Source organism: Talpa occidentalis, unplaced genomic scaffold (genome assembly GCF_014898055.3).
Source record: "Talpa occidentalis isolate TD23 unplaced genomic scaffold, MPIMG_talOcc4v2.1 talOcc4.10, whole genome shotgun sequence".
NCBI lineage: Eukaryota > Metazoa > Chordata > Mammalia > Eulipotyphla > Talpidae > Talpa > Talpa occidentalis.
The window spans coordinates 9,692,902-9,714,670 of NW_023600993.1; the positions used below are offsets into that span (position 1 = coordinate 9,692,902).

Here is a 21,769-nt window from a genome sequence, read left to right on the forward strand (position 1 = left end):
GAAGCCAGGTGAAGAGGCCCAGAATCCTTCCTACCCCATGTGTTACCATGGGGTGTGTATCTTGGGGCTACTATGTTAAGTGGGTGTCTCCAATTTCTAACAGGCATCAAATCAGCCGTGGGTCATTGCAGAGAACAGGGCAAATGTGATTCTGGCCTCATGACAGTTGTTCTAGTGGGTGGAAGCTGCAGTCTAGGAAGCAAATGAATGCGTGTAACCTGGATAGAGTGATGGAGTCCTAAGGAAATCGAAGGACAGACCCTTTAGCGGGGGTCAAGAAGGAAGAGGTCACACATACAAGGGATTACCTTGAAAATGTCCCAGTGCCTCTTGAAATCCCTTGAAATATCCTTTTTCTTTTTCTCTTTTTTAAGTTTCTGCTTTACCAAGAAAAGTAGCTTTACTGAGATTTAGTGTCAAGTGTTAGATTTTTATCTAAGTTCATGGAGTATATATGATGCCACTTCTATTGGGCTAAAAAAAAGATCAATATGAAGTCAGTCTGTCTTATAAAAATGTAAGAAATACTGATACTTAAAAGAGCGTGCATAAAGTCATCATTTTATTCTCTCATGGAGGTCTTTTTGTTTGGTATTTAGCTACATTAGAACACAGACCTTATGAAATAGATCCAAAAGAGACCGTAGTTGTGTGAATCATAAAATATCATCCTGGAAATTTATTTATGAAGGTGTTAGTCATAACTTATTTCAGCAGAGTGAGAATTACAGATCTCCAGGTCTTTATATTTCCTGTATCGTCAGATCTCACTATATTTAATTATGTTTTTAACCTTCATACTCAACAGAAACAATTTCTTGGGGGGGCGGGGAGGCAGACTATTTGGTATTAAGGAGAAGAGAAAGATCTCAACAGAGGTTGTCCCGGCAGGCCAGTCCTCCACAGTCTAGAATGAGGAAAGTCCTACGTGTGGTTCTAGTTGACAAAAAGCAGCCAAGAGAAGAAATCAAATAAACAAAAAAAGGTCACGCGCCCAGGAGCCCGCCGGGCTGTGAACAGACTCTGGGACCCGCAGGGTCTGGGATTTGAGTGACATGAAGGGCCACGGGCGCGGCCCGAGCAGGGGCGCCGGCGGGCGGGCGGGCGGGCGGGCGGACAGACGCGGGGGCGGCAGGGGCGGCTTGAGGGGAGCCAGGAGTGGGCCGGGCGGAGGTGCCAGGAGCGGGGGGCGGGCACGGTCCGTGGAGCCTTCCCCGAGGGGCGGCCCGAGGAATCCTCGCAGTCCCGGGGCCAGGAGGGTTGGGGCGCCCCCGACCAGGCCCCCCCTCCTGTGCTGCGGCTTCGCGCCAGGTGCTCGGCCTCCAGCCCGCGGCTTCCCGGGCTGTGAGACGAGGCTGATGACCACCGCCCCGCGGGGCTGTGAGACGGGCGCCCGAACCCCGAGGGCGCGCAGTAGCCGCCGGGGCCCCGCGGGCCGGCGCGTCGCCCCGGGCGGCCGCCCGCCCCTCCTCCTCGCCCGCGGCCGGAGGTCGCCGGGCCGGCGCGCGGCGGCGGGACGCCGGGGCGGCGGCACGCGAGGGGGCGGGCCGCAGAGGCTCCTCCCCGCAGGGCGGGCCGCGGATCGGCCCGGGCGGAGGCGGCGGCTGGCCGGAGCGAGCCGAGCCTCGGCGGCCGCTGACAGCCGGCGGGAGCGGCGCGGCGCCCGCAGCTCGGACCCTCGGCCCGGGCGCCTTCCGGGTGAGAAACGCCGCGGCTCCCCCGTCCGCGCAGCGCCGCCGCGGCGTCTCTTTAAGAGATCAGCGCGCCGCCCGGGCTCTCGGAGGTCTGATTGGCTCTTTTCAAGGAGCTGGCGCCCGCTTATCAATGGAAGTCCATTCCTATAGGCTAGTGGGGGCGGGGGGCGGGCCTGAGTGCTGCAAGTAGGGACTGTGGATGTTTTAGCAGTTTTTCGGCTGAACGAAAAGGACGCGCTGCCTTCCAGGTCGCGGCTGCCTGAGCGCTGCCCGGTGTCCTGGGGGCCGGGGGCCCGGCGAGCTGACGGCGTCCCCCGCCCGGCCTGGCCCCTGCGCCCCGCCGCCGCGGAGCCGGCCGCCTGCGGCTCTGGCGCGGCCCTTCCGGGCTCGGGCGGTCACTCCGGGGCGCAGGAGGCCTGGGTCCCGCGGCCTGGGCCGGGGCGGCGCAGCCGGTCGCCGTCGCGGCGGGTGGGTGGCCGCGGTGGCGGGGCCTGAGAGCCGCCCGGGCCCTCAGGTAAGAGGGGGCCCTCAGGTAAGAGGGGGCCCTCAGGTAAGAGGGGACCCGCCCGCTCCTGCCGCAGCTGGGCCTGGAGGAAGCGCCGCCGCGCGGCTGGGCGCCTGGCCTCTGCCCGGGCTGGGACCCGCCGGGGATGTCCAGGGGCCTGCGCGCCTGGCGGGGAGCACCCCCGCCCCCCCCCCGCCCGCTCCCCAGCCTGGTGCATCCAGGATCTCCTGTGAGTGGGACCCGCACCCCCATTGCTGGACAGGGCGCACTGCCCCTGCCTCCGGAGTGACCCCTTTCAGCTCAGAACACAGCCTCAGAGGACACACTTGGGGATGTTTCAGAGGGTGAGGGCCGGGGTATGAGGACTCCAGAGAAGGGGGGACCAGGACCCACTGGGACTGCGACCAGGCTTACTTTCTCTGAAGCTGTGGCGCTGGAGCGGGGCTGTGGTGTGCAGGAAGAGCTCTAGCCCCTGTATCTGGGCCTGTGCCCCAGCAGGGGGACAGGACCTGCCTCCAGCTGTGCCGGGGCCTTCAGATTCCTGAAAGGGCAGGCAGTGCTGTTCATGTGCTGAGATGCAGCGCATGTAGTTTCACTGTTGTTGGGGGCATCTCCTATGTTGGAGGACTCTGCTTCCCTGGGGAGGAGGGTGGGGAGTGACTTGCCTTCCTGCTTGCAGTGGGGAAGGCCAAGGGATCCCCTCCCACTCTCCAGGGGGCTTGGCTGCACCACACTGGAGATTCATTTGTTCACATCAGAACATTTTGTTGAGAACTTATTTTGTGGCAGGCCTTATTCTTGGGGTAGGGTCAGGAGCACCCTGGGGTGGATAGCCACTAATACAAACATTACCCAGCTAGGGCCACTTCAGAAGAGGCCCAGTGGTGGAAAGAAAATGCAGGCTGGGCTAGCCATGAGAGAGAGTTCCAGAGGGCTTCCTGGAGGAGGTGACCCGAATGATGAGAACACATTGGGAGAAGAGCCAGCACAGAGGTCCTGAGAAGGCAGAAGTGTAGCAGCTTGGAGAGCGAGATGGCCAGGGGCTAGAGAGCGGAAGGGAACAGTCAGAGTAAAGGGTCAGATCAATTTGGGCCTTGAAGGCCAAGGAAAGGGGTCCAGGGCTCTCCTTCCTGGGAGCTCCAGTCTGGGTTTCTGGCAGTTTCCTGGAGTGGCCTCACTAGAGCAGTGTCCCACCTCCCAGCCCCCTAAAACTGAAAGATACAGGGAAGAGCCTGCAAAAGGACTGGGCCTCTGTCCTACGCAGTCTTCCTCATCCTGCTTTGTTTCAGGATTTAAATGCGCCACAACCTTTTAGGTTGTAGGCACTGAGGTGTGTTACAGCAGCATTGAAGAAGTAGTCTCTCTCTTCTGCCCAGGGATTATTTACCCCAGGGGATTTTCATCCAGGGGTTTCCATCTATGTGAGGTTTGGTCCATCCCATTGTGCAGCTGGAAGATGGAAAGGCCTGTCTCCAAGGAGGGGAAGGCCTTTATCCAGGGGTTCACAGCAGGCCTGGCACTGCCTGCAGAACCTGAGCTGGCATGCTGTCCCACAGGCTGGTCACCCACGGAGGGAGGGACATAGAGAGGCGGAGGCCCATGCAGTAGGGGGGAAGGTAGCCTCTGGAATGTTAATGAGGTCAGGAAACACCCTCCCAGGTGGAAGAAACTGTGTGTCCCAGTTTTCTTAGTCCCAAGAGGCCAGGGGTTGCTCAGGGCACTCTGCGTCCCTAGAACTCGTCCCCTGAGAATCCGTCCACATCCCTCTAGTGTGGGCCCCACTCCCTCCTCCTGCTGCCCTTGGCCAGCTTCCCACCACCTAGTGTCCTGAGCCTGAGCCGCCCATTAAGGTCTCTGTCACTGCCAGTAACTGCCCCCAAGGCCAGGAGCTCACCCATGGTGGCCCAGGAGAGGCTCACCCCCTCTGTGCCTTTCCCCTCCCCCTCTGTATATTGGGGTCACTCATGGTCCCTCTGTTAGAGGCTGCTGTGAGTGCTAAGTGTGTTCCCTAACATGTAAAGCACTCAGCCCTGGGTCTGCACACAGGAGGTGAGCGTTGTCATTATTTTTTATGACAGCTTAGTTATTTTACAAGCTGTGACACACAGGCAGTTCTGGTCTGGGCAGTCTCATAACTCAAGTGTGGTTCTCAGACCACAGAGCAGTGGCACCAGCTGGGAGTGTGTTGAAACGCAGACCCTCAGCCCCAGATGTCCCGCTGGGTCAGGACCACAAGGTAACAACACTCAAGTCTGCCGCTCCAGCTCCAGATGGAGCCCAGGCCCTCTATGTGTGAGTGGAGAAACTGAGGTGCGTAGGGGCACCTGGCAAGTGACTGACCGGGGCCTGGGCTCTGGAGGCGACAGCTGGCTCGCAGGCCTGCATGTGGCTTTGTCTCTGAGCTCTGTACCCTGCAGACAGTGTAAGGACTTCCCTCATAGGGTCGGAGGCTCCGAGTGCTCTCTGCTACTACGGAATTAGCACCGGACGCTCTCCCTCCACTCCAGACCCTGCAGCAAGTGGTGCTCACACCTCCTGTACCACCCCTCCCCCCCTCTGGGTAGAAGAGCAGCGGTTGCCTCTGTGTGACTTTGTAGTACTTCTCTGGTCTTGCAGCAGCCCGGTTGGGTAGGTGTTCTGTCCCTGTGATACTTACAGGGGAAATGACTCACCCAAGGACACAAAGCGAGTGGGTGGCAGAGCCAGAAGTGCAGCCCGGGTGTGCTTGGCCCCATAACCTGTTTTAGACCGAGGTTTCTCACTGGTCAGTTAGAGAAAGCAGAATTAGAAAAACTAACTTAAACAGAAAAGGGAATTTGTTGGCCTTTATAACTGAGAAGTCCAGGGGGTAGGACGAGCTTCAGGTGTGGCTGACCCAAGGGCTCGCCGGAAGCTCTGTCTCCAGGCTTGTTTCCACTGGTGTCTCAGCTCTGGACGTCTAACATGCTCCTCCCACCTCCAGCCCCTGCTCATCCCCATGGCTTCGCTGCCACAAGGGGCCCCTCAGCTTCCTTGTTGGGTGCTGGGTGCTTGGTCTGCATCCCAACCCTGCCTCTGCTGGGGCTGCTTGATACTTTGTACTAGGCCAGAGCTGTTTGGGCTGCTAGCACCACAAGTTTTGCTTTGCGGGCGGGGAGTGGTGTTGCGCACCCCCTGCCAACTGAGCCCTCCAGGCCCCGGGCGGTGGCCTGGTTCTCTGTGGGTGCAGGGTGGCCAGAGAGCCCATCTCAGACCTCACATACAGGCGCAGAGGAGAGTCTGGTGACAGTGTCTGGTGGTCAGGGAGGGACACTTTCCCCAGGAGACTTGTGTGTCAGGTGTCGGGTGCCCTGGCCTAAACCAGCCACCAGCGCAGGGAACAATAGGTCCCTTCTCTGCTCTGACCAGAACTTGTCCACGGAGGAACGCGGCAGAGGGAAGGGCTGGTGTGAATTCGGTGGACTGTCCCGTGCAGGGCAGGGTGGTTGGCAGTCCTGGACCCTGATTCCTGCAAGCCCATAGTCCCTGTGTCAAACTGGCGCACCCCTGTACCCTGCTGCATGGCTGATACTGCACTATACCACCCCGACCCCAAAAGCACGGCTTACGTTAATTGAGATTCAGCTCCTGGTGCTGGTGCCACGAAGGAACACTACTGGGTCAGTGGAGCATCATAGAAGGTCCTGGAACAAAATGGGCACTTTTTAGCAAGGAAAAGGGGGGGGGGCAGTGTGTGGTGGGGACACCATCAGGGCCTGCCTCACAGCTGTCAGATAGCCCACAGCAGGCCCCGCCATCAGCCTGCCTTGCTCTCGTCCCTGCCCGCATGTGTCTGTTGGCTGCCTTGTTGGCCAGCCCCCCAGAGGTATCCCCAACCCCTCCCCTCCCGCTGCTCCCTCTGATCGAGTTTCCATGCTCTCTCGCCTGCCTGCGGGACTGGTGCAGGAGCCCCCGTCTTCTTGCTCTACTCTTCCTGACTCGGTTGTCCCGGGGCCCAGCAGCTCTCCAGCCTTCCAGGTTTGACGCTTGAGCTGCCTCTCATTCTCAGACTGTCTGGCCTGGGAGCTGACCCCTTGATGCCCAGCAGCCCCACCTCCCCCCGCAGGGACTCCTCTTCCCTCGCACACCATCTGGGCCTCTTCCAGGCGCAGTGTGGTGCCCTCTGCCTCTGCACCTGCCTTCCTAGGGCGACAGTAGAGGGTGCCAAGGGCTTGAGGGCCTCCTGAGGTGCCCTCAATGCAGCTCTGCACTTGGCAGCTGTGCATGCACGTACAGGTCACTTGGCCTCCAAGTCGGTTTTGCACAGGTAGGGAGGGTGGGAACTGCAGCTCAGAGTCACTGAGGACGTCACTTGTGCATCACATCTCTTATTTAGATTTCACTACAACCTTCCAGACACTATTGTTACCCCCATTCCAGGGGTCAGAGGACACTGGGCCACCAAGAAGAAAGGGGCAGGCTGGGACCTGGATCCAGAGACAAGCTCCCAACACCCCAGCTCCCCTCTGCTCCCAGGGCCCCAGGGGCTGGAGGGACTGATTGGGGAAGTGACGAGCTGTGTTGCTGCACCTGGCATGCAGGATAGGCTCAATAATTGGGGACACTTTTGGGATCACAAGTCAACCTGAGATGAAGGGCTGGGTCCTGGCAGGGGGCTGAGTTGTGACATGCATAGGAGTGCCACATCTTTTCTCCCGCCGTTGTGGGAGTACAGCCTGCAGACCCACTGTGTGCAGCCCCTTTGGTGCTTCACTGGGGGTCTGAGACCCAGAGGCAGCCCAGGGCACACAGTCCCTGCACTGCTAATGTGGTGGCTCCCGCTCTGACAGGATGGATGCCCTGGAGGAGATCTGGGCCAACGGGACCACCTCGAGGCCCCCACACCCAGCCGCCAACATCAGCGTGCCGCACCGCTGTCTGCTGCTGCTTTATGAGGACATCGGCACCTCTAGGTGAGGAAGGCACAGCCTGTGGGGCAGGCGGGTGGTATGTGCGTGGGTTTTCCTGCAGTATGTGTGAGTGTGTGTGTGTGTGTGTGTGTGTGTGTGTGTGTAGGTGTCAGTATTCAGGGTTGGCGGGGAGAGGGGCAAATACAACCTTACCAGTGAGCTGGCTTCTGTCCCTATCTGCTAGGGTTCGGTACTGGGATCTCTTGCTGCTCATCCCCAATGTGCTTTTCTTCATCTTCCTGCTCTGGAAGCTTCCGTTGGCCCGAGCCAAGATCCGTGTCACCTCCAGCCCCATTTTTATCACCTTCTATATCCTGGTGAGTTCTCTCCGATTGGTGACAGAAAACTCAACTCCCACTGGCTTATGCAATGAAAGGGAGGACTGACTGTCTCAGTAATGAAAACCAGCTTCAGGTATGGCTGGATCCGGGGAATTCAATGATGTCATCGGGACTCTGCCTCTCTGATCTCTTCTGTCTTATCTCAGATGAATGCTCTGCTATCTGTGACACATGGTGCTTTGCGCTAACATCCCATCTCCCTGCCAGCTCCAGCCGAGAGCAATTCTCTCCTGATGGTCCCAGTGCAGACTGGATCCCCTCTGATTGACCCATCTTGGATCCTGTGTTTATCCCAGAGCTGATCACTGTGGCTAGCAGAAAAGAACTGCTTTGGAGCTTGGAGGGTGGGGTCAGCTCAGATCATATGGAGGAGGGTTTGGGGGGAAACTGGAGAAGAAACTTGGGGAACCATTACTAGACAGATGGTGGGTGGGAAAAAATGCCTACTTCAGCCTCTATGTCTGTCTCTGTCTATCTACCGCTCCCTACACATTCTGTGAGACCCCTGAGGAGCAGGTTCTGCCTATTGAGAGAGCTCGCGTCACCCCATGGTCCTGGGTGTGTTGTCTGGAGGAGCCATCAGGGCTGAGGGTGAAATGGGCCCTGGGCTGGGTTCCAGTGCAACCTGTCCTGCCCCCTTCCTTGGGAACCCAAGTTCTCTCCTCTCTGTGCATTTTAGGTACCACCACCTAAGAGCTGAGAGCCCCTGGTCCCCCTTTGTGGCCGGGCTCAGAATCCCCAATGTGAGGCGTAGGCAGTGGGCAGGAGAGGTGAGGGCCACTGGTGGAGGCTCTAGGATCCTTCCAGTGAGGAGGTGGCATGCAGGAATGCACTTTCTTATCTGCTCTCTCCCACGGCCTCTCTGACCATTTACTCATTGGGTATTCAGTCAATAGATATTAAGAACCTGTTGTACATTTCTGGGGGGTGTGGGCAGAGAGGAGGGGCCCGGGACCCACGCTCCAGCCGTGCTGAGTGATCTCCACCAGTGGCTTGGCCTTGCTGTGCCTCAGTGCCCTCCTCTGTGACAAGAGCTGGATCTGCTTTAGCATGAGGCAACCCTTGGCCCCTGAGCGAGACAGCAGGCACAGTGCTGCCCAGTCGGGACTTGGCATCCCATAGACCTGGGTGGTTGCTTCTGCGGCCTGACCTGCTGAACGGTGTCAGCCTCCCCAAGGCTTGGACACAGTTTTCATGGCACAGAGGACAGAGTGTGTATGACTCTGTTTGTATGTGACAAAAAACCAAACTTAAACTTAGAGAAGCCAGAGGGAAGTGTTAATGGAGAAACTGACAAGTCCCAGGCCTTCAGGCATGGCTGGATTCAGGGGCTCAGCCTCCTGCACTAGGTGGCTCCGGGCCTGCATCCCCTCAGCATTCTTTCCTAGTGGCTGCCCCTCTTGTTCTGGCTCTCACTTTCACTTTCCCACCCCTGGTAGTGGAGTCAGACCCCCTGAATCATGTGTCTCTGGATTACAGCAGTTAGATGGCGATACTGAGGCACCCGGCCCTTACTGAGCTCCAGGCACCCCTCTGCTGTGTGATTCCACCCAATTTGATCCTGTCAATTATCAAATGCAGAGGGTGTGATTTTTGTCCCATCTCATAGATGAGGAAATTGAGGCACAGCTACTTGCCCGGGTCCCAGTGGCAAGAAATGGTGGAGCTGGCATTTGAACCCAGGCAGTCAGGCTCCACCGTGGCACCCCTGCGCACCCAGGCTGGCAGTATAGCCAGGACACTGAGGCCCCAGAGGGGAGGGCCAGGTGCTCCTGCAGATGTGGATGTGGATCTCCATCCCTTCGCTGCCTAGAGGTCTTGTTCCTGGATTCCATCCCCCCTCTTGCCCACCAGGTGTTCGTGGTGGCCCTGGTGGGCATTGCCCGGGCCGTGGTGTCCATGACCGTCAGCTCTTCGAATGCTGCAACTGTTGCTGATAAGGTGTGACTGGGCCTGGTGACAAGGGAGGATGGGGAGGCCAGGTGGGGGCAGGGTACTGGGCGCCAGGGAGAGGGGCCACTGGGCCCCCAGGCTGACGTTCTGCCCACTCTGTGTCCAGATCCTGTGGGAGATCACTCGCTTCTTCCTGTTGGCCATCGAGCTGAGTGTGGTCATCCTGGGCCTTGCCTTTGGTGCGTGTGCTGCTGGGGCCAGTAGTGTCCCTGCCCCTCCCTGGTAGGGGCCGACCCCACCACGGCCACTTGGCTGGCTCCTGCTGACTGACCAGCACATTTCTTCCAGGTCACCTGGAGAGCAAGTCAAGCATCAAGCGGGTGCTGGCCATCACCACAGTGCTGTCCCTGGCCTACTCTGTCACCCAGGTAAGGGGCGAGGGTCATGCAGCCCTGGTGGCTCCCTGGAGGAGGTGGGGGATGGTCAGCAAGGGTTAGCATCCACTGCCTCCCCGGTCAGGCTTGGAATGTTTGTCGGGCAGTGTTCTCCAACTTTAGGTGTAGCTAAGCACTCACCTGTGGTTGTTTGTTAACAAGGCAGGTCCAGGACCCCCCGGTTCTGATCCAGTTCAGGGTAGGCGGTGCCCAAACCTACCATTTTGATGAGCAGCTCAAGTGGGGAAAGGCAGATCTGCAGCCACACCAAGCCGTGCATCCAGAGGCCCCTTTCTTAGACTGCGTGAAGGCTGCCCCTTGCCCAGCTCTGCCCCGCCCCACGGCTGAGCTGCTGTGGGTCTAGGTGGGCAGGACGCGGCCAGAGAGCAGGCTGGAGCAGGCTTGGTGTGGAGGAGAGCCAGGGGACTTGTGCTTGGGCCTGTGGACATGTGGCAGGATCCCGGGAACCTCCCACTTACCTCTGTAGGGGACACTGGAGATCCTGTACCCCGATGCCCACCTGTCTGCTGAGGACTTCAACATCTACGGGCATGGGGGGCGCCAGTTCTGGCTGGTCAGCTCCTGCTTCTTCTTCCTGGTGAGACTCGGGTTGGGGCTCCCCTGCTTGGGCACCGGAGGGCCGGGGAGGTCCTGGTATTAATAATCCTGGGCCTGGTGCTCCCTGCTTCCCTCTCAGCCCACTCTGTCTCTGCAGGTCTACTCTCTGGTGGTCGTGCTCCCCAAGACCCCGCTGAAGGAGCGCATCTCCCTGCCTTGTGAGCAGCTGGCAGGCGCCAGGCTGGGGCTGGGCGCAGGGAGGGGGTCTGTTTAGGCCACTGTGGTTTGGAGCTGGAGAAACCTGGGGCGGAGGGAAGGAAGCCTCCGAGGGGAATCGGAGGGGACCCGGGTGGTACACGGAGGGTGAAGGGTGAGGGCCGAACCTCACGACCTGCCCCCCAACCCCCAGCGCGGAGGAGCTTCTATGTGTACGCGGGCATCCTGGCGCTGCTCAACCTGCTGCAGGGGCTGGGGAGTGCGCTGCTCTGCGCGGACATCATCGAGGGGCTCTGGTACGTGGGCAGGGCACGGCTGGCCCCGTGAGGGGCAGGGCTGTGGGCAGTGGGAGGGGCAGCCCTGCCCTGACCGCCCCTCCTTCCCCTGTCTCCAGCTGTGTAGACGCCACCACGTTTCTCTACTTCAGCTTCTTCGCGCCTCTCATCTACGTGGCCTTCCTGCGGGGCTTCTTCGGGTGAGTCCCCTGACAGGGGAGCCGCAGGGCTCATGGGCAGTGGGCAGGGCTCGTGGGCAGGGTCGGAGCCTGGTCCAGCCCTCCCTGGAATTTCAAGGGTCGCGGGCGCCCCCGCGTGGCTGCTGGCAGAGCCGCGCCTTCCTGCGCGCTGCGCGTGGGCAAGCGGCCGCTCAGCCCAGGCTCCCTCCGGCCCGGTGAGATGCGTGTCTGCACGGACCACGCACACACACTCACAGGAATGAATATACACCATAAACGCAACACACATGTACACTTTCCCCCCAAGGGGGCTGTGCACACATACTGCACCTGCTGTTTTTTCTTTCGGAATAGATGAGCGCGATCTTAGCGAGCTGCCTGAGCGCCCACTGTGCTGGGCACCCACTGTGCTGGGCACTGCTGGCCGGCCGCCAGGGGCTAGTAGACACGCTGCAGAGCCGGTATTCCAGCTGGGAGCACTGAGAGAGGAGCAGCGGGGGAGGCCCGTGTGTTTGGAGCCTGGGGCGGGGTACACTTTGTGCACAGTAGTGTTTGGAGGTGTGTCAGGGAGACGGATGGGAAAGACTGGACCGGGGCCTCTGCTTAGATGGAAATAGGCATTTTGCCTTTTGCCTCCTTCCCCCTGCCATGTGCTCAAGTCCGGAGAAGGTATTGGGGGTGGGGTGGGGAAGGGCTGGACTGAACCCCAGCCCTGCCTGGTCAGGTGTGACTTGCACGTGTGAGCCTGGCTTCCGGCTCTTTGCAAGTTGGCAGTACTGCTTCCCCCTCGGAGAGTTATGCTGAGAATTGGGGGGCCGGGTCAGAGCAAAGGGGCCGCCACAGAGCTGCAGAGGCAGCGGTCACAGTTGTGGAGCACTCTGCCCGGGTCCTGGCCTGGCCTACTGTTTACCCGCAATGGCCCCGGGAGACCTTGCCGGGCTCACACGGCCAGAGGGAAGGGGCCTGATTCTAAGACATGTCCAAGTGAGGGGCCCTCTCGAGGGCCTTAGTCGCCATTATCGAGTTTCCTTCTGTGTCCAGTGGCCTCGGTGCCCAGGGATACAAGGCCTTTCCTGACTACAGTGGGGCCCCATTCTTGTCCCACCAGCTCGGAGCCCAAGATCCTCTTTTCCTACAAATGCCAAGTGGACGAGACCGAGGAGCCAGACATGCACCTGCCCCAGCCCTATGCCGTGGCCCGGCGGGAGGGCTTCGAGGCGGCGGGGGCGGCCAGCACCCAGTTTGACTCTGCCGGTGGGGTGGCCTACCTGGACGACGTCGCTTCCATGCCCTGCCATACCGGCAGCATTAACAGCACGGACAGCGAGCGCTGGAAGGCCATCAACGCGTGATCGCGGCCGCCCCGGCCGCACGGCCTGCTAGGCCTGTGGAGAACAGACTGGAGAGGAGGTCTGGGAGCACAGAGTTCCTGGCGGAGGACCGTAGGGACGGGACCTTCTGTGGAGGCGGGCCCTGTCTGCCTCCAGCGTCTGGAGACCTCTGCCTGCCCTCCGGTCGCCCCAGGCCACCTCTGCTCTAGCTGCTCCCCTTTCTACCTGCTCTTGCCCTGCTCAGTGACGTGGCCCAGACTTTGACCTTCCAGGGCCAGGCCTGACTGGCTGGCTGAGGGCACGGCTCTCCAAAGCCTGGCACCGGAACTGCTCTGGCCCTCCTCGTCCTCTGTCCCGTCCCCATGGCGCTTCGGCCTCTTCAAAGCCCACTTTGGCAGGTGGGCTGAAGTGTGTATATTTTCTTGATCTATTTTTTAATAAAAAGCAAAGGAGCAGCAGGAGTCGCTGTGGAGGGGCTGCAGGAGCACTGGGCTGGTCCCTTTCAAGAGCCCGAAGTCCTCACTCTTAGGTCCTAGCACATCTCCCCACCTCCTGAGCCCCGGGAGGCTCAGGGCTCCTTTGCACAGCCGAAGCACACTGGCCGGTGCTCAGGCCCTGGGTGGCTGCCGGGGAGTGGAGAGAATGGGGCCCCAGCCTTTCCTGCCACGGGGCCCCTGTTTGAGTGGAGGAGACAGATAAGGAAAGGAGAGCTCTGGTTACCCCTCTCCCGCCCCGCTGACGAGCATGGGGTAGGGAATGAGTCCTGCAGCTCCATCCTTTTTGGGCCCCTTGTGCCAGCCTCTCCCTTTCCCGCACCCCAGTGTCACCGTCTGTGGAATGGGTAGAATGCCGGCTGCAGAGGTTTTCCTAAGGGTTGGGAGGCAGTAAGTGTGAGTTGCTGACCTGTGGGATAGAAGAGTGATGCTAACTGGGATTGCTTCGAGCCGCAGGCTCGTGCCCTGCACACGGTAGGCACTCAGGAGATCAGGTTCTGGGGGATGACATTTATAAAGGCTGGAAATGGGGCTAAGTCAGAACAAAGCCCTGAGCTGGTAATTCATGAACAGGAGAGGTTCCACGTGGCCACATCGCTGCCCTCCAGGTTTGGCTTGGGATGTGGGGGCAGCCAGAGGCAAGAGGGAGTGGTCAGTTTTATGACCCCACTGTCAGAGGGAGCTCCAGTTCCAACGTGGCTGCGACTGCGGTGGCCATGTCAGCTCCCGTGTCCAGGGCCCGAGGGCTGTCTCAGGGCCTGGACGCTGCCCCGTGAAAGGTACAGCCAGTGAGCTGGACTCCCACGCGGCCGGGGGACACCAGCTGCCAGGGGCTTCTCCCAAGTGTCCCGCTTTGCTGCAACCTCACAGCTTCTGCTGAGGCCTATCAGACGGGAGGGGAGCCTGCAGGAGATTCTAAGCAGGGCCAGTGTTGGGGGGGTCAGGGAGATTCTAAGCAGGGCCAGTGTTGGGGGGTCAGGCGGGGGAATTTGACAGTCAAGTCTGGAGCTGGGCTCAGTATCTGCAGCCGTTCAGTCACCACAGTGACAGCAGGGCTTGCTTGGTGCCATTTTCGCCCAAGCAGCTGGGTCGGCAGGGGGTGTGGACAGAAGAAAAGAGACTGGAAACCTGGGGCTTGTTCTGTTTTTTAAAATTTTTTTTTTTTTTGCTTTTTTGTTTTAAAAAAAAAAACAGCTAATATATGCGCATGGCAAAACCTAAAACAAAAGGCAACTCCACATGGTGCCCGCTGATCTCCCCCTTGCTGGTCCCCCATCCCCTCCCTGAAGCACCAGCCCCCACGCTCCCCCTAGCCCCCAGGGAGCGCCTGCTGTGAGCACACGCCCTGAGTGCCACCCCTGGTCTGAGGACCAACCTTTCATTTGTTTTCCCCCCTTGACAGTGGGTCTTGGGGCCCTTCCCTGTCAGGCTGGGCGAGCAGCCTCACCTGGCTGCCGCCTGCAGTGGTAATTTATTGAACCATCTCCTCGGGAGGGGCTTCCCTTCCAACAAAGTTTGTAATAACGAGGCAGCAATAAAAACCATTATAAATTTGCTTTCGGTAACCCATGCGAGTGGAATTGCTGGAGCACACAGTCTTAATTAGTTTTAATTAGACACACAGTTTTCTGGCAGAGCCTAATAGCTGCCCTCCGACGTGTGTTCTCTCCTTCCATTGTCATAGAAGCCCTGGTTTTTTGTTTTTTTTTTTTTTTGGTTTTGTTCTTAACTGGGTACATAGCTGCCTGGAATAAAGACTCTGTTTTATTCCCGCCTTCCTTGAGGGTGCATGTGGCTATTTAACTAAGTATTGGCCAATGGGACGGAAGTGTATGTGCAGAGGATAGGCTCTGCTCTTTCCTGCTAACTGGGATGTGGCTGTGACGGCTGGAGTGGTAGCAGCCATCTTGAGTCACAGAGTAGTGTCGGAGTGGAAGGCTCACATGGCAGAGCAACAAGATAGAAAGAGCCCATGTTCCTGACTGGTACAACCACAGTAGCCCTTACCTTACCTTCAGACAGCTTTTTGAAGGTTTAAATCACTTCGGATCGTTCTCTTCCAGCGGAACCTGAAATGAATCGCAAACCTTCAAGAAGACTATGCTGATTTTAACTCCTCTCAGCATAGCCTCCCTGACACTGTGTGCTATTCAAATTTTCCATCTTCCTGCGAAGCCCCGCTTATGCCTATTCCACTAGGACAGCATCTCTTGTGCTGTGTCTGGTAGGAACGGGTATCGTGTAGAGGAATGGCCAGGATGGGGCTTCTGGAACCACATGAGGCTCAAGCTCTTATTTCACCTCCTCACTTGCTAACTGCTCAAGGACGACGGACCTTGAGCAAGTTAGTCTTCTCTCTGATCCTCAGTTTCCTCATGAGACACAGGTCACACATAGTCATTCTTCTAGTGCACCCAAAGGTTTTATGGATCGGTGAAGCACCCAGGTAAAAGGTGACATTTCCCCACCTCCATTGCATTCCCTCATGTGACTAAGTTCTGGTCAATGGGATATTAGCAGAAGGCTGACATTTTCTTTAGAAGAGGCTGTTTACAGGGAGCTGACTCAGCTAGGAGATTTACTCTTCTATCCTCCTGTGTTTCTCCTTCCTGCTTCCTGGGATGCAGATGTGATGGCTGAATCTCTAGCAGCCATCTTGGACCATGAGGTGACTTTGGGATGGTAAAATTCAAAGAGAAAACTCCGGGTCATGCTCTGTCCCTCAAGGGCTCATTTGAGGAAGAGGAGTTAATATTTTGAGATTCTGATTTGTGATTTTCCTTCTGGAACTTCATTCTCCCTCCAAGCCAGTGGGAGTTTAATCCTGGGCTTCTGTGCCCATGGACTCCTGAAGCTTGTGGCCAACTTCCTAACTCCATTGTCAAGTGCCTGGGGTTGCAGAGGACATTTAGAAGAAAAAAAAAAGAAAGAAAGAAAAGTAACAGATGGGGTTCCCTTGGGCATGAAGTCTGTGTGTCCGTAAGATTTGGGGATCCAGTGGAATGGCACCCTTGCAAGTTTAGAGAGGAAGACCCTGGACACAGGAGCTTCTGTTATTGCAAAGGTCCTGCCATGTGTGGGTCCTCGCAGCCAGGAACCCTGGTGATCTTAGTGCGCGAACAGTGCCCAAGGGTGTCTTATCTGTTCGAGCTGCCATAACAAGTATCACAGACTCACAGAAACATATGTCTCAGGTTCCAGAGGCTAGAAGTCCAAGACCAAAGTGCTGGCAGGGGTGGTGTCCCCTGAGGCCTCTCCTGGGCTTGCTTGTGTGTCCTCACCTGCCCTGTCCTCTGAGCATGCGCACCTCTGAGGCCTTGGGTGGCCTTAAATTTCCTCTTATAAGGACACCAGTAGGATTGGATTGAGTACACCCTAGAGGGCTCATTTTAACTTGGTTACTTCTTGAAGGGCTTATCTCCAAATATAGTCACATTCGAGGTACTGGGGGTAGAGCTTCAACATAAGGATTTTGGGGGACACAATTTAGCCAGTAATAAATGACATCGATGATCTGACATCCCGACACTGCAAGATCCTGGGACCTTGCTCAGATTCACGGATGAAACAGAAAATCCCCAAGAATGCAGTGAAATCTTCCACCCACTCTGCAGATTTAAGTCCGAGTAGGAAGTAGGAACATTCCGGAAAGTCATGGGTAGGTTTGTGGGCTGGCATGCACAGAATCCTTCGGGCTGCGTACATATTCTGCTTGTCTCCTGGACGCGCCGTGGGACGCTGGGGTTGTACGTCACTTCCCCTTTGAGGAGGAGAATGGCCACAGGACTTACCTTGGCAATGCAACGTGAGTAGAGGTGGCATGTGTCACTTTGGGTAGAATCAGTCACTGCCAATGCAGAGAACCCCCCAAAGGACGGTGTGGGAGGGTTCCGAGAGACCCCCTGTTCATTTTATGACTGAGCTGGGTCCAGCATACACACCCTCTGGGTTTGGAGAAACAAGTGGTCCCCAGTCCCTCTTTCTTTTCATGTGACCTTGGAGGGGGGCGGGGGGGGTGTCCTTGCTCTCTGTGCCTCAGTTTCTCCACCTGTAATCTGGCCTCGAGGATCATGCCTCATTGGCCTCTATAAAGCCGGGAACCCCATTCTGGGCAGGGCCAGGTGCTGAGCAGCTTCTCCATCAGGGTGTCCACCCTGCTTCTCAGCCGGACCTTCCTGGGCTGCAGGGGGTTCTTGTGGGGAGCGGCCCGTGTAATTGGCCCAGAAGATCAGGAGGCGCCTCTGGTTGCCGGAGCGTGGCCGGTGTTTTATTTCTCATATTGTTTGGAGACAGTGACTCAGCTGAACGCATCCAGCAAATCAAGACCCAGTCACCCGCTGTGAAGAGCGCTTAATGCCGGGCTCCCGTCGCGCCATGGCATTAGGTGCTCCGGGCCCTGGGATGTCGAATCAGTTCCACTTGGCCGGGGCCCAGCGGCATTCTGGGGCAGGTAGGCCTGATTTGAGGTGGAAAATCTGAGACTGCTTCTAGGAGCCAGCCCTTCCCGTGGGCTGGGGCTCTCCAGGTAGCCCACTGCTTACAGTGAGGACTCCACTGTGGGGGCTGCCGGCTGGCCCTGGAAACTCTTGACCCCACACTCAGTTGGTGGTGGCAGCACCCCATCTAGTCATGGATGCCACTGCTGTGAAAGTGCCTTCTGGAAGGTTCCTGGTCTTTGCCAACACTGACTCTCCCCATCCTCATAGACAGAGATGGCCACGGGCTTACATGATATTTAAAACAATTAAAGAAAAGGTAGGCAATTCTGAAACGTGCCATCGAGATAGATGTCATCTCCCAGACTGTGCTTCCCACTCATGGCATTCTGCAAACATTTACTGAGCACCTACTGTGTGCCAGGCTGTGTTTGGTGGTCTAGACACAGTAGGCAGACAAGAAAACAGATGACAGCTTCCCGTTGTATGGTCTTTTGTGCCAACTCAGTCTTCTGATAAGAATCCCCCTTTCCTTTTGTGTACTGCCCCCCCGAGTCTACTCAGGGCCCCCAGCACCCTGAGGGAGGGCACGTGCCCAGGTCTAACCCATGAGCAGCTGCAGCAATTGGCTCAGGGATGCACATGACACTTGACCGAGTCGATCAGAATCGCTAAGCTGTTTTGGGACCAGGAGAGCAAGACTTTTTCTTCAGGGACGGCTGAACTGGTGGAATGTGGTCCTGGGATTGCTGCTACCCCCTTGGTGAAACTTCTCTGAGGAAGAAGCCATCCTGGGACACAACAGAGACTGGAAAAGGAACACAGAAATGAATCATCATCCCGTGCCCGGATCCAGCCATGCCTGAGTAGGGATCAGCCAAGGTTTCCAGCACAGGTGCTAATGCAGCTCCTATTTTGTTCAAGCCAGTTTGAGTGTGGCTCCTCTCTCTTGGAGCTACTGGAGTTCTGCCAGGGAGATGCTGGGGAAGAAAAAGGAGGCACAGCTCTGCCAGAGGCAGGGTCTTTCTAAGACAGAGACTCCAGGTGAACCAGAAGAATGAGCAGGTATTCTAGAAAAGCAGAAGAGTGGAACAGGAGGACAGTCTAGGCAGGGGAACCTAGGAGCAGAGGCTAGTAGAGCAGGGTAGATTTAAATAGGGTAAGACTCTAAGAATCTTGGTTCAAATAAGAAATCTAATACCATTTTAGCTTTTGTTAATATTTTCCTTCATGCAAGTATCCACGATACTCTTATGGTTTGACCAAGAAATTCCAGATAATAACAGAGCCAAAGTAAGTATTATCATCAGGGTGAGAAATGATTGCCTACGACCTCCTGCCCCCACCATAGGCCTTGGGAGGGGTGCTGGTCATAACGTCCCAGGTTGTGGCAGCAAGGCCCAAAGGCAGGCGTCTTGCAAGCCATCTTTGTAGAGATAACCCTTCTGCAGACACTTTGATACCAACAGAAAATAGAATGGGCTTTTACATGTTCACACCAGTATCTACACTGGTGAACTTTTTTTGTGTGCACATGCTCCATTCACCACTTATTGGAACTGTCTTTATGATTCTGAAGAGTGAATGTGTTTTTGCAGCTGTTGGGAAAGCAAGAACATTTTTTGCCTTCTTATCTTGCTGAGATTTCTTTTGCCAGCAATAAGAAAGCTTAGAGTTTTCAAGACTAAGTGCTGAAATTTCATTATTTGACACCAAGAGGAAAGAAAGAAAAAGGCAGGCTCAGCAAGCTCAACATGCAGACTATGGAGAGGTAGAGAGCAGAAGAAGATTAGTAAGTAAGGCAATTGGGGCACCTGCGTTGATAGGCAGCGTGTACAGAGCTTGCTTGGGGAGCCGTGGGTGCACGAGGCCACTCTGCTGTGAAGTAGGCACGACCTAGACCCAAGTGGCTTAAATAAAGGGGGTCGTTTTTCCCTGATGAAGTGAAGTCGGGGGTGGCAGTCCAGGGCTGGTGCAGAAATACACGATATCCACCTTTATGCTCTGCTAGCTCAGCCTTGGCTTCCTTCCTCAAGGGAGCCTCATGGTCACAAGATGGCTGCTGCAGCTCCGGCAGTTCTGTCCTACCTGCTTCTGGGTAGGAAGAAGGAGGAGGGGTGAAGCATGAAAAAATCCAGTGCTGTCAATTGTCCCTCTTCTGTTTGAGGAACTTTCCCATAAGCTGCGTTCAATAACTCATTTATGTCATTGGTCTAAAATTGCCATATGGTCTCCAACATGGCTCAAAGGAGACTGGGCTTTCTTTTTCTTTTTCTTTTGAGCTGGGCACATGCTGCCCCTCATAAATCAGTAAGAAAGAAAAGAGATATTAGGGAGGCAACGAGCAGTCCTGTTACACATATTAAAAATATGAAAATCAGTTCATTAACTAGTGTGCACACACGCGCACACACACCCCTCTGTCCTACCTCACAGATACATACTTAAAAAATAATATGAATTAAAGCATCAAGGACACAGCTCTACCCAACCCCAGGGAACCCTACTTTCCTAATTTCCTCCCCTGGACCCCACCAGGTAACCACATCCCACTAGCTGGAATTTTGTGTTACCAATGCAGCAATTGTGCGTGTGTTCATAAACACTCTTAGCGCTCTCCTCTGTGCTTTAAACGAATCAAGTGCCTTCATGACAATCATTTTCTTCCACAACTTGCTTTTTTCACTCAGTGTTATTTGGGGCACTTACCTGTGTGGATCCTTCCGGCCGCCGTCAGCCAGCGGGGCGCCTGTCAGTGCTGTCCACGCAGACTGTGGAAGCAAACGATGTTCTGATGCAAGTGCCGGGGTCTGACTTTCTGCTTTTGCTCTCAAGGGGCATTTGGAGGAAAACAGAGATACTTTTGGGTAAAAGGGCACAATTGATAATTATGCAGGAGGACAGGTAGAGAGCAGGGCTGTCCCCGGAGAGCTAGGTGTGGATACCCCTGATACTCCCCCCAACTCCACTGGCTTCTGGCTAAGGAGAGCACTGCTGCCACCACTCCCGGGGGACCCCCACCCACTGCCCTGGAAGCCAGACCTTGGAGGACTCCTGAGCCACCCCCCCCAACCACGCCCCACTCCATTCTATCCACAAGTCCTGTGCATTTTCCTTCCACAACAGAGCCTCCCTCTCCCTGCCCTCCCCTGCCTCCAGCCTGGCCCATGCTGCAGCCTCCTGTCCCCTCGCCCAGCGCTGTCATTTCCCTCCCGCCCCCTTGCACACTGAAGCCCGCAGCTCCCCTCTGGCTCCCAAAGGACTCAGCGCGGCTCCCAGAGGCCCCGCCCTCTTCACCTGCCTCACCTGAGCTGCAGCCCACCTGGGCCCCAGCACGCCTGCGTGTGGACCCCTCCAACTCCCAGCCTCCCAACCCTAGCCTCCCAGCGATGGAGGGTAGTAGACGGTAGTGGTAAATTTTTATAAGTACAAATCATTTTTTTACAACCATTCAATTAAATTCATTAGGAATGATATCGGGACATCTTTTCAGGGCGCCTCTGAGAGCGCTTCATGCCGTCTCGGCGCCCTGGCCCTGTAGACCTCCCGCCTGCCAGCAGGGGGCGCACCGCAGCGGCCTCGCAGCGCCCCGGGGACTGTCTCCCGCGCCCCTGCCCAGCAGGTGACCCCCAAGAACCAGAGAGCTGGCCAATGAGACCAGTTCTGGATCAGACACTGTATTTTTTGCATCTCAAGCATGAAAACTGAACTATTGGTGTTAAAAACGCTGCTGGTAGAAGCCAGCTCGAGAGTCATCCACGTATCTGGAAGTGTTTTATTTGGCAATTTAACGCACATCCGATACTGGATTCTACTGGAAACACTTTGCATTCCATTCTTGTCGGGCTTTATAGTAGTCATTCATGTCCCACCACGCCTCGTGGAGGTTGCCCCACACCCCTCCTGTGTTCCCTTGTCCAGGGCTGTGGTACAGAAGGCGGGACAGCAAGGCAGGAGCTTTGCACACGCGGCTCCTTTTGCTTAGAATGCAGCGGCCTCCCCTGTGGTCAGTTGCTCTTTCTCCCCCAACCTCTGCTCAAACATTAGCCTTCCTCAAGCCACCAAGGAAGTCAGGCACCCTGCTACCTGCACCCCCTGGAAGGGTGTTTGCTGGATGGATAAATGCAACATGGGCTGGGCGCTGGTCTAAGGTACTTTACCTCCAATGGCCCGTTCAATCCCCCCAACAGACGAAAAGGGCTGGTGCTGTATTGTCAGAGGATAAAACTGAGACTCAAAGAGGTTTATTGAGGTGGCCACACTCACCCTGCAGGTTCACGGTGGAGCTTGATTCAAACCCAGGTAGCCTGGCTCAAAGCCCACGCTCCCAGCCACTGTGTGATGCTGCCTCTCCCTGTTCACCACTCTCTGGAATGCTGTAAACTTACTTGAGTATTGTCATCTCGGTTGGGGCACCCAGCACAGGCCTGCTCCTTGGTTGGTATTCAGTATATTGGCTGAATGAATGCCTGAATACATGAATGA

At 56.6% G+C, this 21,769-nt stretch overlaps 1 protein-coding gene across 3 annotated transcripts; it reads left to right on the top strand.

Moving 5' to 3' along the window:
• Nucleotides 1-1,667: 1,667 nt before the first annotated feature.
• TPRA1 (transmembrane protein adipocyte associated 1) lies at nt 1,668-13,737 on the top strand. 3 transcript variants are annotated; one of them, XM_037524280.2, is made up of 11 exons: nt 1,668-1,698; nt 7,008-7,130; nt 7,312-7,444; nt 9,323-9,409; nt 9,528-9,600; nt 9,710-9,789; nt 10,283-10,393; nt 10,511-10,571; nt 10,763-10,865; nt 10,964-11,044; nt 12,132-13,737. In XM_037524280.2, the coding sequence occupies exons 2-11, from the start codon at nt 7,009-7,011 to the stop codon at nt 12,373-12,375; spliced, it is 1,095 nt and encodes a 364-aa protein (XP_037380177.1). In that variant the 5' UTR covers nt 1,668-1,698; nt 7,008; the 3' UTR covers nt 12,376-13,737. The 3 variants fall into 3 exon arrangements, with proteins under 3 accessions (XP_037380177.1, XP_037380187.1, XP_037380197.1); XM_037524290.2 differs by lacking the exon at nt 1,668-1,698 and adding an exon at nt 2,177-2,208; XM_037524300.2 differs by lacking the exon at nt 1,668-1,698 and adding an exon at nt 2,222-2,244.
• Nucleotides 13,738-21,769: the final 8,032 nt, after the last annotated feature.